A 16,679-nucleotide genomic window follows, 5' to 3' on the forward strand; every position below is an offset into this window, starting at 1 on the left:
TGAAAATTTATTGCAAAATTTTCCTTTTTAATCAGCATTTATGTCGGTTTTCCTTGGAACAGATTCAGATTATCATTATTCCCATCTGAGGGAAACAGGAAAGTGAAAACCTCTCTCACATAGAAGTTAACTTGGCATGAGACCCTAGATGCTTTGTAGGAGAATCACTCAAACATTTCAAGAATTCTTCAAAGTTATTTTCAACTGAAATAGTCTAGTCTGTTCTATTCCAACACTACATCTTGGATCCACAAGGCTTACTGCAGAGCAGTATAAACATACAAAGAAAAATGTTCCTTAGCATATAACAAGTGATGCAATCAAAACCAGAAATTTTATGATTACCCTACTGAAGACAGTTCACATTTACATAAAACACCTAATTTTTCCGCACATCAACTTACATGGAAATAGCTGATTGGTTCATTTACCCTTCTGAATAGCTGTCTCACCCACAGTATCTTTCCTGCAATAGGTGGCATGTTTCGAGCAAGAGGAGGGTCATCTTTCTGCGTTTGGTAAAGCTATAGCAAGAACAATATCATTAAACAGATGCATTTTAAAAAAATCTATTGAAATGCTAAACTGTTTTCTCTGGTAGCACAATTTCTTCCTCCTCCCAAACAGATTAAATTTGCATTGTGTCACAAAACAGCTCATGGACAGAAAAATGTATTTCTTCCCTGACTTGCTACCCTTCAAAGATGCACACTCCTCAGCGCTGGTACCTCTCCTGTCTCCATTATCTCACGCAGTTTCTCAGCTGTGCTCACTTATGACAGAGACCTGAGTGCAGCAAAAGGCACTGTGAACCCTGGGGCAGAGCAGCCAGTACTCAGGATCAAGTCTGACCCCTGACTTTGAAGCCATCTGCTGTGAAAACAAGCTGTTTAAGGAAGTGGTGTCAGGAGAACTCTTGGGGGGATTCTCCTCCTTTGCTTGGAACTGGCCTCAGGAGAGGCCCAAGCTAGACAGTTAACTGGGAGCTTTTTCCTGAATAGAAACATCAGCACTGTTCTTCAGACACACATATCTGACTATTAGATAATATTTCAGGATTTGAACTTAGTGATTCTTGTGTGTCCCTTCCAAATCACAATAATTTAGCATTCTATGATATGCATTTTTCTACTAACTCCTAACTAAAATGCACGTAGGTACTCTTGGATACAAAGCCCGTGTTTTTATCTGTGCCCAAAATGAAAAAAGAACGTCTCCTGCTCAGCGAATGGCTGCATTAGGACAAAACAAAACCAAAAAGGGCCTAAATTTGTACTGTATGAAATACGCAATGGCAAAGTATTCAATCACTTTAGAACCAGCATTGCAGTAAGAGCAACATTTTATTAGAAATAACTTGCTTGACAAAGATAAAAGGCAATTTAGTAATATCAAATAAATAGTTTAAATTAGCCAGCAGAATCAAGACGTGTTCTTTGACAGAAAAAAGGAGTATTTGGAGCCACCCAACTTTAGGCACATGAACTCAGGCTGTGATGACACAACAATTCACTAACTAGAACATCTTAGCCCCACCTTGTCTCCGGTGGCCCCAACCAAAGAAATCCAAGCAGCTTCACAATGACCTTGAGAGGAACTTACCTGGATGAAACCCTCTCGGTAAATGTACCTATCGTTTTTTTTGTCTGGGAAAATACAACTAAGGGTGGACTACATGATTTTTAAACAAGCAGTGCTGCTAAAAATCTGTTCATCTAGTTAAGCCAGTATTTAGGGGTTCAGGGATAGTTATATACACTGTATGGGTGTGGAAAGGAAAGAGTGGTTTTGTAAAGAGTGGTTCAGCACAGCCTTGCTAGGCTACAGTTCTAAGTCACTGGAGGAAAAATTTTCTAATAACTGCAGAGTTTATAGATATTGGCTCCTTGTGCAAACTTCTATCATTGATCTTACGAAATGTAAACATCTCAAAAAACCATTTTCAACAATCCAGTTTTCCAGATTCCCTTTATATTCATTGAAGAAAAATGGTTATTTGGAGGGAATTATTTAAATCTTCAGGACACTGTACAAAATTGATCAGATTAACTCACTCTAGAGCAATTCTTTCTTTCTTTCTTTAGTAGAAAGGGAGTTTAGACATCTAGTTCTGTTGCAGATGTTTATTTTATGGACAAAGTAATAGTTTACAGTCAAGTGATATGAGCAGTTGCCAGAACTTAATTCTCATTATACTTCAGTCAGGTTGCACTACAAAAATCATGAAAAATTACTTCATAATTAACATAAATGCAATTCACCTATATTTTACATGTATTTTATGCAGCCACAGCAATTGATAATAACTACTTATACATGCAAATTAACTGCAGAAGCCTCATTTAATAAAAAAATCCAAAAGGGACAAGCAAGAAATGTACACAGCCAGCAAAGAACATGCTTCTTTAAATTTAATTTATGAAGGAATAACAGAAAATATTTTGATTATAAAGTAAAATTGTGAGGACAAATTTGCCTACAAGAGCAGTTGTGCATATTCTGCTGCCCACTCACTAAGGCCTGTTTTCCTGTAACAGGAAAACAGAAGTAGGATAAATTGAGAATTGGGAGTAAATTAGTGAAAGAGGCAGAAAAAATAAAAATTATTCATATTAAAATGCTTACTCCTATTTTAACATGATGTTTACATGGAAAGAAATTAAATACCTTTGGAAAGAAGGTGGAAAGAAATTAAATACCTTTTTAGTAGCTTCAAGTTCTGCTACATAATGTTGAAGAATAGAACTAATTGTATTTGCTGTTTCTTCTTCTAGGCATGGCATATTCAGACTTTGAAACCTGTATTAAAAATTGCCAAAAATGACCCAAAATTACATTTCTAAAATAATAACTGTTTTAATTTACCTTAGGGTATATGAACATTACATAAACTGAAATAAGCAAACATCTAGGAAATTATTTTGAACCTGGAAAACGTTTTTCTTTAAGGAAGTTTAAACAAGTTGAAAATTTCTGCTCTGGTGGGTATTTTGGTAGTTGTTGCTTAGCATGTTTTAGGCTTTTCCTTCAGTATATTCTTGTGTATAATAACATTCTAATGAAATTAAGAAAAATAATATATTGATTCCCATAAGAAAGATAAAACATATATTTTATCATTATTATGTAGTTCAGAATATCAGTAATTAAAAATTCTCAATTAGGCTGTTTGTTTTAAAATTTGGCTGGGCTGTTTCAATTGTGGAAATCAGTAATTTCAAGTTACTTTAAAATATTTTAAAACATAGTTGCCAATACCTTTGAAGTAACTGAAGTGAATTCTGTGAAGACAAAATTTTTCGAAAACAGGTGCGCATAAAATTCTGTAGCTGTGTCTAAAGAATACACAATTCAGTGTGGATTTTCAGGTCAGAAAACAGTATTTTGATGATACTTTCTTAACATAGTAGCATTTGAAATTGTTACTTAAAGCACACTTAGAGCACAAAATAGCAGCCTTCATAATGCCATGCTTAATATAATTATTAAATAGCCATTTTCAGTCAAATAATCTCTAAAATGTCATACAATTCTATGAAATAAACAAATTAGTTGCAAATTTATTCTGCCTAAAATTTGACCACATTTCTTCAGGCTAATAAATGACTTTCACATAGATCATTCTCTCAGGTATCACAATTTTGTCATTTTTGAATGAAAATCATCCTTAAGCACTGTTTGATATATTTTACACCTTCCTCCGTAAAAAGGAGAAGGAATGGAAAAAATCTCCCTCCAGACAAACACAAACTCCATGCTGTTTAGAAGAACAATGTAGCCTGTTCACAATCCAACATCCCACTGACAATCAGTTCCACAAATTCTTTCCCAAGTAAGTTATAATAAGTCAAAATATTACTCACCTCTAAACGTTCAACTTCTGTCTTGAATTTCAAAAAATCCACATCAAATTCTGTTACTTGTGGATCAAGGGTGTCATATGGTTTCTTTTGAAAAATGTGGTAGATATTTTTGAATTTTACTGCCATAAGATCTATACCTTCAATTGCACACTGAGTCAGTGCATTAAAATTCTGTTCTATGGCTATCATTTCCATTATCTGAAATAAAGATGTTATATTCATGCTCATAATGAATTCTTTGTTATTTCCTCTATAAACTGAAACCTGAGCAAAATAAAATATTCAACAGCCACTCTTCTGGCTACTGCATTCACAAATGTGCTGTTTCTGAGTCAAGTATCTTCAATACTTGAGGCATGGTTAATCCAGTTTTCAACAGCAGTTGTCACCACAATGCAACACAAAGTAAAATAATAACTGTTTTTCTTAAGGATAAAGAGGGGTTTTTTATGTTTTACTGCTAGATCCAATAGGATAATACAGAAAAGGAGTTAAAACAGGGCAGACTTATGACAAAAAAGATATATCAAAGAATAAAAACCCACAACCCTACAGATTAGTATGTATATTGAGTGATAAAAAAGTACATCAAAGACTCACAGAATTCCTACCTTGTGATGATTATCATCTTATCCCTTGTCTGACCTTAATCTGTACCAAGAAGCACCTATTACCTTTTCCACTCAAGAATGTTAGTTTAAAACCCCTTCACTGCATTACCAAGCTAAACGTTAAGATGACACCAAGCAGCAGAATCATCTGAAGAATTCTGCTTGGCAGTAAACATGAGTTTTTAAAGTAATTAAAAAAAAAAAAACAAAACAGAAGTGTGTTACTTTTCACGTAATCTTAAACCTCTAAAAATAATGATCTGAATCTAGGTCAGGTTATTTCTCTCCACACTAAAAGAGATAAAAATTGGCAAGTTGAGAAGGCAATTGTGAGGTAATAGCATCAATCATTGGGATGACTTAATCTGTGGAAGTGCCTAAATTCTCTCAATAGAGAGTTACAGACTCCTTTAAAGGATGATTAAGAGAATTTACATCGGCAAGCATGCACTTTGTAAACTGGTCTTTGGAGAGAAGCTTCTTCTTTGCAAATAACAACATCACCCAATATACTCACTTTTTCTAATCTCCTACAAAAAGCTTCAGATTTTCCAAAAATGTACATTTCTGATACTTCCAATGCCTTTTCCCCTAGATTTTTAGCAGTCTCTTGCCTGGCTTCATGGAAGCATTTCTGATATTCTCTCAACAGATATATGCAGTCCTAAAAGGTGAAGGAAAGAAAACCATATTCATTATGCTATGCTTATGAGTGAGGGACTAGAGTACTCAAACCGATTGACATTCCAAAGTCATTAGTTATCACTTAATCTGGTTTCAGTCAAGAGGTACCAACAACTTAAACACAGTGGTTTTCTTTCAGTATCTGACGAAAGTGTTCGCAACATATGAACGAACGTGCAGCAGTAGAGCACAGTAACCAGAGAGTGGTGGTGAATGGTGTTGCATCCAGTTGGCAGCCACCCTGGCATCCCCAGGGATCAGTGTTGGGCCCTGTCTTTAATAGCTTCACTGATGATCTAGATAAGGGGACTGAGTCCACCATCAGCCAATTTGCAAATGTGGGTGTCCATGTAGATCTGCTGGAGAGTAGGAAGGCTCTACAGAGGAATCTAGACAGGCTGGATAAATAGGCTGAATCCAGAAATCTGGTGTTTAACAAGACCAAGTGCTGTGCCCATGGTCACATTTGGCCACAATAACCCCCTGCAGCACTACAGGGTGGGGACAGAGTGGCTGGACAGTGGCCAGGCAGAAAGGGACCTGGGGGTACTGGGTGATGGCAGAACGAACATGAGCAGCAGTGTGGTGTGCTCACATGGCCAAGAAGGCCAGTGGCATCCTGGCCTCTATGAGCAATAGTGTGGTCAGCAGGACTAGGGAAGTGATTCTTCCTCTGTATTCTATGCCTCTTGGGGAAGAGTGGAACTCAGTAACTGAGGTCCAGAAAAGGAGAAGGTGGAAATGAAGTAAACATTGGCAACCAGTATTCCCACAGCTGCACATATTTCGCCACAGCATATTGCATTCGCTTAATTTGTTCTTAATAGGTCACCATCAGATGAAGAAGAGGAAGAATATCTTAACACTGACTTTTCATGGTGTGGCAAGGAAATCTTGTATGGAAAGGAAGTACTGTAACAAACTCGGGGTCTATTCAAACACCAGATTTTCCAGGATAGAGGAAGATGGCACCATATCAGAGCTATACCCTCCTCCATAGCCCCTCTTCCTCAAGATGGAAAAATGTGAAATATTAATTCCTTGGTTGCACATAAAGCAAAGATGCCAATTCCAAGATCGGTGACAAACCACACTGATAAAAATGAAGCTATTTAATTACAGCAATGCCTATGGACTATGAGTCCATGGGCATTGCTGTAAATGGGAAAACTTGGGAAAACTTTCAAAACATCATGAAATCAAAAAGTCAAGAGGTATGAAGCACTTGATACATATTGATATGGACTTCCTTACAATATCAGCGGATAATCAAGAGGTTTGACATGTAAATAATATAATGCCAAAATACAAACATTGATTTTTCCAGTGACTACTGGTGTCTCCTGATCCCAGAGTCGATTCAAGCCAGCATCTGTAATGTATGCTTTACATGTTGTGACCATTTGGTTTGTAACCTAGGACAGACAAATGAAAAAAGTTTAACAGTAATTTTAAGCTTAACAGTAAATTTTTTTGTTTCTGAAAATCTAATAAAATTCTCATATACATGTCAATACTATCAATCCAATTTGGAATAAATTTCACTTGAGGAAAGTGGCTAAAAAATATATGCAATATATACAACAAACACCCTATAAAAACTCTGAGAACACCCCCAGAAGTATATGTAAGTCCCAGGACATATTTGTAAGTCCTATAATTGCAGCAATACATAAACACAGAATGTCATCAATCAAAATTCAAGAACAAAAAGAACTTATTGAGTTCCAACTACTCTTCACTTACATTGTTGTCTTTACACTTGCAGCACTTATTTAAGGACTGCTCTTCGAGAATTTTTTATCCTAGCAGTATGGCTTTACCTTGATTTCCTGTGGCTATAAAAAGGAAAAAACATTCTTCTGCTTCTCAACCATTCTTCTACTTCTCAACCATTCTTTCACTTCTCAACCACAAAAATCCAAATTAAGTCATGACAGAAGGAGAGAGAGGAGTATGTGCAGATACAGAAGACATACCACAGAGAACAGCTACAGGTAGAAAATTTTTTTGTCTATTAAATAATATGAACAATTCAAAACAATTCTCCTGATGGTGTTGTTTGGGTTTTGTCTTTTTTCTTTTATATGTTCTCTGTATTCTTTGCACATATATTTGTTAGTAGCTAGTTTTCCCAGTACTTTTCCATGGCCTTTCCCTAAGCAGAAAGACAAAACAAATCCCAGAGTTTCAAGCCCTGAGAGGTACAAGGCCCCAGTGCTATCTTGGTTCTACCTGGGAGCCAAAGCCAAGAACAACTCTTTGAGATGCATTCTCATGGACAAAGCACAACTAGTGCTGAAGGGGGGGCTCCAGAGAAGGGGCTTGACCTGGAGGAAAATTGCACCACTTGTACTCCTAATTGGTGATTTTTATCAATTATGCTAATTTCCTAATACCTATAAATGTGTACTCATCCTTGTAGGGGTAGGCTTTCATGGACATTTTCCATAACTGCCTCTGAAGGCCTTCATTAAAGATCCTCTTTTATATTACCTCCTTACTAAAATTATCTCAAGTTTCATTTCTGGGTTGGGAAAAAGGCAACACTGACATGAGACTACTGTAAAGCAGGCATTAAGTACTCCTAATTGAAAAAAGACTGGAAATTGCCATACCAAAGGCAGCTTCAAACTTTAAGAAAATTACTGATGAAGTTGGAGATAGGACCTCCAGTGTCACTGCTGATGATCATTAAGTGGAAACAAACAGTAAATAGGGACCTTAACCTACTGGATTAAAATACAGATTTTTTCCTTGCTATTTCAAGCATAGCTTCATGTAACCAGTTTGCTATTAGCCTCTGTAATGAAATACTTACTCCCTTAAACCATTAAATAATAGACAGTAGCAAGAGTCAATATACAAACATACAAAGACCCATTTTAGGATAGGTAATATATACCTAATGTGATATATAGAAAACAGTCACCGCAATGAATAGATAGAGATTCAAAAGAGCATATACTTCTTAATATCCTAGTTCAAATTGAAATGCAACAAAATTTTATGCTGAACACTGTGGTGTAAAGAAACAAAAAATGTGTGTGTGTAATGAGGGTCTACTGTGACTTTCCCCTGAATGCTTACTGCAAGTGTGTGGCTTAGTTAGGAAGGATTTCTTTGCCAGAAAATCATTGTACAAACCATCTTTGCATGCAATGGATATCTGGATTCTGCAAAAGACATTGGTATAAATGCACAGCCAGTCTCAATTTTCTCTTTAAGGAGGGAAAGTTTATGATCTGAAATTCAATTAACTTTTCAAGTATGACTTGCTTCAGAAAACAGGAACCTTTTATCTTTCTCACTTTTTGGAGGAACAGCCTAGTCAGATTGATGGCCATCTGCCATTAGGTCATCCAGGCTGAGAGAAAAAGAGCCTTTGCAGATTCTGTGACTTAGGAAACAACTGATCAGATTAATTCAGATCAGAAGATTAATTAAGAATAAAAAAAAAAATTAACACTGATGAACCAAGAATAAACAAAGCTCCTTTCAGAAGAGAAATCTGTAATCCAAGTTTAATTCTCTCGTGATCAACAGAGTTCTTTTTCTTTCCCTTACAGAACCCCACTATTTACTACCATTTTTAAACTCTTTTTACATTTTTAATGCTCTACTGATTTAAACAAAATTTTTTTTCTTCTGAAAAGTCACCCAATTTTTGTAATTACTATTTTGTTTAATATACTTACCTTTATAAGTAATGATGTAATTCTCTCAGAAGTATTGTAATATTTTGAAACACGGTGAATCATTTGTACAGCCTTTATCAAGTATGGTATTCCCTGTGTCATTAATACCTCAAAGCAAAGTTTCAAGAAAAAAATTACTTTCTATTCTTAGCAACTATATTTCCATTTTATTGATAACTTCTGAATGACGTATTTCCCTAAACCACACGAATCAGGCTTTAAAATGTCATGGCAGCTTACCAAAAGTTTTCTTATTAAAGAAGACTAACCATGCTCAATAAGATTTCAAATATCAACTAACAAGAACAATTAATGGCTAAGTTTGATCATTGGCTAAGAAATCAGATTAAAGGTGTTGCAACATAAAATAATTTTAATATCCTATTTTGATGAACAAAATTGAACACTGATTCAAAGTGTAAAGGTTGCATTGTTTGGTGCAATAGGAAGTATTTTTCTGCCAGCAATTTTCTGTGATGGATGCTTTTGTTTTCCTTCAGGTAAGGGTGCTAATGTACTTTCATTGTGATAACAGTCTTTACATAAAATGTTTCATTCAGATACTTCAGAAAACTCATTAAATAATTGTCACAATGTAAGTTTCATTAACAAATGCCTAATTCCTTCAAGCATATCAAACACCTAATTTTTCACATATTTTGTGAAATCAATGCTCACATTGTTAAAATCATACAGTGACATAACAAATACTCAGTAGCTCAAACACTTCCAAAGTATTTTGGTGGGGGAAAAACAAAACTAAACAAAAACAAAAGACAATTCATTAACATTATCAGGAACTTGTCAAAATTGCAATTCAGAACATATAGAAAGTAATTTTGGCTGTCACTCCTCAGTGGAGAAGCCAAGCTCCTGTAATTAAATTTGAGTTGCAAACTCAAACTCATAGTGTGAATAGAAGGCATTTGCATTTAGCAAGAGTGTGAAATAAATGCTATATAGTATAAAAAAGCCCATCTGTGTCCATAGTGTTCATCACCAACACCACATGTGAAATGGAATCAGGAGATTCTGAGTCTATAGGTTTTCTTTTTCAATCCTTGACAGAAAATAAAACCCTGAATACTGGACTGTGTAGAAATTTCACTGATTCAAAGCTTTAAGTTAAATGCTCAGTCTGAATTTTCATATATTAACCTACTTCAGCACAAATGTTCACTGTGTGATACTGCATACACTAAATGCCATATTTTATGCACACACCAAATATCATCATAAATCAACATGTATTCCTTACTCCATTCCTTATTCGCTAATATATAAAAGAGTTGTCTATACCCGATACTAAATACAACTGCACAAAATGAAGATCTGTTTAAAACAGGATATATTAAGCTTGGAAATTACTGCTTTTAAGCTGAACATCATAGAAAATCCTACCTAAATTAACTTGATCTCAGGAACATGATTAAACAGAAAATCACATAAATCAAAACTGTTCCAGATTAAACAAAGAACTCTAATTGACTATCTTGTATTGGTAAAATTATGAACTTTTCAACAGGTTTGCACGCACTAATGTCTGTCTTTGTTTACAATACAAATAATTTTATCTTCATGACACCTATGAAGTAGTTCATCATTATAGCCTGGTACCTGGCACCCTCTAGTGATACCTTGAAGAGCTGAAGATAAACAGCTTAGTGACACTGCTTATCATACTTGCCTCCTACACTATTCCGCTCTATGCCACATCAAACCGCTTTTGCTTGCCCTCCGTTACCCCTTTGTAGTAGGATCCTAAGCTGCCAGAGATTCAAAAGAAATGCAGCACTTCCTGACAGAGAGCTGGAGGCATATAGGACCAAAACATGAAGGACTCAAAACCAAAGGAGAATGAGCACTATTTTTCTAAGGTATTAACTCCTTACATTCAGTTCTGCAATACACCTGTTATAATAATTCATAGTTATTATACCAAATAACTAATATCTTGAACTACCACTGAAGGGTGTACCCAGACAACCAATTGTCTAAATTCCAACTGGCAGGTACTTCTGCAAATAGAAGCAAATAATATTGTATTCCATATTAAAAAAGTGTTTTGTCTATTTAGGGCCTTATAAGGTTTCATTATTTTCTATATAACTGAAATTTTAGTACTTTGGTTTCAGTTATGTGATCATAGACACATATGGCATTTTTGGGGGAGGACGTATTTGGAGAATTTCATATTATAAAATATGTAGCTGGTTTAATTGCTTTAAAAAATAATACCAGCAGCAGGACTGACTTATTAGAAAATTGTATTTATTTACAAAATACATATTTCATATTTACCAACTACATACTTCAAAATACTATATTTGATGAAATATATAATAATGCTTCAACATTTAGCTTGACACGCTTTTAGAAAAAAATTTTAAAAATAGTAAAAATTGCTAAATTGCTAGTAGTAAATTAGAAAAAAATGCTTTTAAGTAAATATAAGGAAGGGAAACTTTATTCTGCTCTGGGATTTTTATGTAAATACCTAAACTATGCATAAAGAATGGCGAAAGGCATACTTACAACATCAGTGGTATAAAGGGGCTGACAAACTTTTTCAAGTGTGCTTAGGTATCTCACATTATCCTTTGATTCATTTGCTGCATCTGTGATTTTGCCATCTAATTCTTGCCATGACTAGTGGGAAAAGAGTACTGTGAAAAACTTCATACATTGTGAACTATTTCTTTAACTTGCACTCACTTGCCAGAAGTAAACTTTGGTAAATGAATTTTTAAGAGGCAGTGCCAAAGCAGGCAATAAAAGTTAACTTATTGTATTTATTACACATATGATGTATTTTATGTTCATTTTTGGCTGCATTCCTGAAATGTCTTGTTCTTTGTCTTGATACATTCAGTACACCAGCAACACATCTAAATTTTCCTCTTCTAATTCTCCTTGGCAAATGTCTCTTAGATGAAATAAAAACAAACAAACAAACTAACAAACAACCACCTTTATAGTAAAAAAACCAGCATAAAAAAGAAAAAAAATTATTACCTTTAGTATTTTAGAGTGTGCAACTTTCAGAACATTGATAACAGCTTTACAGTTTTGTCCTTTGATTTGTTCAATAATAAAGTTCAATTTAGCAGACATGTATTTCCAGTTCTCCAGTTCCATCAGTGGACCTGAATCCTTAGCTTCTCTCCTTAGCTGTTTGCTCTCAGTCAGAACCTGCAACCCAATTAAAAAAAAAATCAAATGCCTACTACAGGAAATAGACAAGTCATTATAGAGAAAAAATACTCTTGAAGAAACTTAGAAAGGAGCAAGCTTGCAGTTACTGACACATGAAAATGGTTCCCATTTGGAAAAGCTTTCTAAGTCTGAATTGCACTTAATCATATTTTTAAACTAAGGCAATTAATACAAATTGGTGTCATACCCTGGGTGAATATCAGTGTACATAGATAAGCCTTTAACCAGAATCTGAGGATTGAAATGCACCAAATGTAATTTCACTTGTCCAGAACTTCAAGAGCTAGTTTAATAAAAGTATTAGATACCAGTCATAAATGTATCCATTTGTATGTTGATAAATGTGCAGTCATCTCTTTTTTTGTGCCTTTAACATTTTTATTCTTATGAGCTAAATACATTAACTATAGTATGCCTTATAAGTAGAGTATGTCCCTGCCTACACAGATTCATATTTTGACAAAGGATTCTCTCTTTTTCATGGAAGTCTCAGACTTTGATAACTGAGACCTTACCATGCAAAACTTACACTGGATAAAATACGCCCTGCTGGGCCTGCTCAAAAATCTTTCTAAGGGAAGTACTTCCCACCACAAGTGACAGAAGAACCTTAACAGGTAATGTGCAGTTAGATATGCTCTATATACATATGTGGTTCTCATCAGTGTTATTAGTCCTGCAACTCTCTGTTCTCTTCTTACTATTTACAAATTAAGTGCTCTAGTGCATTCTCACTAGACTGTAAATTCCTAGGCATAAGGACTATCTACTTAACTTCCCTTGTGCATAGAAGCAGAGTGCTTCTCTTCATTTGGGTGGAGATGCAGCTGAAGCCTTTGGCAAACTTCAGGCAAGTCTCACATATAATTTATAAATATTCATCCATATTCATGCTGAATTGATGTGTTAAAACAGCAACTTACACGTTCAATTTGTTTATACCATATCATAAGTACTTCCTCTAGCTGGGTAACTGTGTCATGACTGTCAGCAGCTGCAGTTATTTTATCAAAGGTCTGGAGTTCAGAAAAATTAATGTGATCTACTTTTTTCAACTCAACTGTTCCTTCAATGCATTCTGCAGCACCTGAGAAAAAGGCAATTACAATATCAAACCAATTTAGACTTTAAAATAAATTTCCACCATTCAAAGCAATTTAAATTTGAAAATGTACATCTGCAGCCAGTCTTATTTTGATATAATAGCAATTATCTGCACTCACATAAAGCAGAAATATCCGATTTTAAATGCAGTGGTATTCCTTAAAAGCAATGTGTCACTATTTGCTGAAGAAAATAATCCACACATGTATATATTATGGAAGTAATGGATAATTTTATTTTTTCCTTGCAGAATGTAATAAGTTCTTATCTATACACTACTGTCTTTAAATAGAAATCCTTAAGCAGAATTCCTCTAGTTTGTTTCCTAAAGGCAATGCTTACCTCCTATAAATGAAATGTATTTCTTAATTGTTTCCACAAACTTCTGCTTGTCCTTTGTATCCTCTTTGGACTGACCTAAATCACCCCAATTACTTGTTTCAAGGATAGCAGGGAGAAAAACCTTTTCTAGTAAATCTTTAATACCAGGTAGGAGTCCATCAGTGGCATCCAAAACACCAAAGGAAACTTCCTGCAGCGTAAAAATATTATTGTTATCAAAGCAGTAACTTACACTAGAAACAGTATTATAAATTCTATGTATTTTTATAAAAGCACTCCAATATGCGAAACAAAACTTTTATTTAAGGAGAGAAAATCATTATATTACACACCTACATCGTGCCTGTAAAATAGTACTTTCAATAAAAAAGGGAAGTGAATAATTATTTAATACAGTTTTAAAAAGCTGTCTAGTTATGCTTTTGTTACATCAGTTATTTATCTATCACATAGAGTGTGGAAATTTTGAAATGGTAGAAAAATGCCCTCACCCACAATTAGATACTAATTAATGAATTGCAAGTAGCAAAAAATTCTCTGAATGTCCTTATCTGAAATTATATTAGAAGCAATTGTCTGACTAAATATATATTATCTTGAATCAAGTTAAATTTTTACCTACTCTCCAAAACAAAGCTTTACAAGGTGAGACTATTTCTAATATTCCAGTATTTAAAATGTCCTTAAAATAAGCAAGTATTAACATACATCATGTAACAAACTTCCTAGAACATACATTTCCTTTCCTTATCCCTTCAGCATTTGGAATTATTTGGGAAGATATTTGATGGAAAAGTGATATTTATGACCAATACTGAGGCCCTTGATAAAGACAGAACTTGTATCTTACTTATTATAGTGTTTTTTCTCCTTCACCTTCTTGGGTCTCAAAAGGAATGGAATATTTTAATATGAAATATAAAGAATATAAACTAATAATGGATTTTCTGTCTGAAGAATTTGAAATAATACTAATTACAAGGTACATATGTGAAACTATTTGTTATCAATTTACAGTCCCTTAAGCACTGCCCAAATACTAAGACATGTACCTATGAACAATAATTAAGCCCACACTTATATGACAATTAGTCTTGTAAAAAAGAAAATCTCATGCCACATAATTTATACAGGATAAATGTTTGTTTTGTATTTTATTTATCAAAACACATAAAAAGGTACAGATAATCTTTTTGTCTCCTGGTACTTGCAATAAAGTCTTCTCAGTGTTTCTTTGTAGCTTAGGAATTTTGATCACAATGAAAATATACTTAGCAGCTTTGACCGCTACCAAGAAGAATGAGAAATTAATACATATTTCTTTAACAAGAATCCTGTAAGACACTAAATTCACAAGTATTGGCTGAAGCAATTCAGCAATTTTTTGTTTACCCAAAATGGAGAGCAAAAAAGTTACCAGTAACTTTAGTTATGTGACAACTGTGAAAAAAATAATGAAACAAAAAATAACTGCTTTTAAAGCTTTTAGATTTTTAAAAAATGAGAGAGTACCTCGTGTATAGTTTTATCACTTATGGATGTGTCATTCTTATAGCGAACGAAATATAAGCATAGTCCTAGGATTTTGTCTGGTGTCCTCTCCAAATAAAATTGAAACATTTTACGTCCTTTTTCAACATCTGGAATTACCCGACCACACTCTGAAAAGGAATTTCATACGTATGACTCTTTTTAAAAATGAGGGTATTATAAAATGCTTAAAATCAATGTAAGGAAATAAAATTGAATATATAAATAATTTATTTTCTTCTTTTGTCAGGGAACAAAAACCAGTATAATTTCTAACTGTAATTAATCACACTATTAGAAAACTACACCAAACATATAACGTGTCTCTTACAAACCTATTTGGGTGCAGTATACTGCACTGAAAAGGGAATTTGCTCAGGCCCATAGTTCTGAACCAATTTCTGGTGACTAAGGTACTGTATTTCTATTTATCCTACCAAAAAAGATGTCAGGTCTAAGTGAGAAAAGAGTGATTTCAAGATGGCCTCAGGTCCTTTGTGGATATATTCCTATGCAATTTGATAGCTCAATATAAATAAGTAACAGAACATTATTTGCAGTAATTAGTGAATCATTAGGGATTTCAGACATTACATTCTAATTCTCTACCACACACGTGTAACGTGAAAAATTTCAAATATTTATAATAAATGAAATTTCAGAGACAGGTTTTATGAAAGTGCTTTCTAATGAGCTGCAGGCAAAACTCATGTATGAAAAAAGTCACAACCAATTCAGTACTTCAGGATAACACTTCATAGTCTTTCTTCCAGGAATGGCCAAAATTGAGATTTGTTTTTCCTAAACAATTTGACTTGAAGCAAGCATTTAAAATATGAATTTTCAGTCCTCAGAGCAAAAGCTTGCAAAATTCTGAACAAGCAAAAGCAGATTTTATTCTGAGAAACCTCAAACAAAATGAACAATAGAATGCACTGTTACATCTATTACATACTATTACTATTGCTAAACATTTACCTATTCCTCGTGGATCTCCTTCTTGATAAAAAATTTTCAATGATTTTTTTCCTCCCTTGGCAAAAAAGGAATCAAAGGCATCGAACTGTTAAAACAAAGAGTGAACACGTGTTAGTCAAAATATTTTTATGTGCCTTAGAGATGTGCAAAAATAATGTGACCATGCTACTGTTTAAAGTTTTGTTGGCACTGTTTATACTCAAATGTTTATCCCCAAATATTGTGAGAATATAGGAAGTGTCCAACTGAGGGACTCAGCCATGGTAGTGGCTTCCTCCTCATCAAAAAAAAAAAGGTCAGAAGTTTAGCAAGCATGTGTGGAGATGCATCACCTGTTCAGGGACAAAGGATACACTTCTAGTTGTGGTATATTTCTTATGAGCATGTTTTTTTCCTCCCCAAATAAACAAATATTAAAGCTGAATCAGAACAATGATGGGAAAATGAGTGACAACCAGATTGACAGAACTTGAAGCCACTCTTGTGAGAAGACAACATTGCATGAAAATAAAAGAAAAAGCAAGCCAGCTTTAGAAGTTCATTTCACTTTTGTTAACAGCATTAGTGAACAACAAGGTTAAAACAGAGAAAAATAAATTAAAAAGACCCACCCCCAAAACAGTGCAAGAGAAAATTGTTAAAGTGCTGAAAGC

At 34.2% G+C, this 16,679-nt stretch overlaps 1 protein-coding gene across 1 annotated transcript in view; it reads right to left on the reverse strand.

Moving 5' to 3' along the window:
- DNAH8 (dynein axonemal heavy chain 8) overlaps positions 1-16,679 on the reverse strand; it is a 114,255-nt gene that overhangs the window by 94,983 nt on the left and 2,593 nt on the right. Inside the window, exons 3-15 of the mRNA XM_074538596.1 lie at positions 16,027-16,111; positions 15,031-15,179; positions 13,519-13,708; positions 12,996-13,159; positions 11,872-12,048; positions 11,392-11,505; positions 8,857-8,964; positions 6,472-6,573; positions 4,992-5,138; positions 3,864-4,061; positions 3,259-3,335; positions 2,700-2,799; positions 405-524 (exon numbers count right to left, since the gene is read on the reverse strand). Coding sequence (XP_074394697.1) covers positions 405-524; positions 2,700-2,799; positions 3,259-3,335; positions 3,864-4,061; positions 4,992-5,138; positions 6,472-6,573; positions 8,857-8,964; positions 11,392-11,505; positions 11,872-12,048; positions 12,996-13,159; positions 13,519-13,708; positions 15,031-15,179; positions 16,027-16,111 — 1,731 coding nt within the window. The remainder of the gene's footprint in view (positions 1-404; positions 525-2,699; positions 2,800-3,258; positions 3,336-3,863; positions 4,062-4,991; positions 5,139-6,471; positions 6,574-8,856; positions 8,965-11,391; positions 11,506-11,871; positions 12,049-12,995; positions 13,160-13,518; positions 13,709-15,030; positions 15,180-16,026; positions 16,112-16,679) is intronic.

This window comes from Zonotrichia albicollis, chromosome 3 (assembly GCF_047830755.1).
Source record: "Zonotrichia albicollis isolate bZonAlb1 chromosome 3, bZonAlb1.hap1, whole genome shotgun sequence".
Taxonomy (NCBI): Eukaryota; Metazoa; Chordata; class Aves; order Passeriformes; family Passerellidae; genus Zonotrichia; species Zonotrichia albicollis.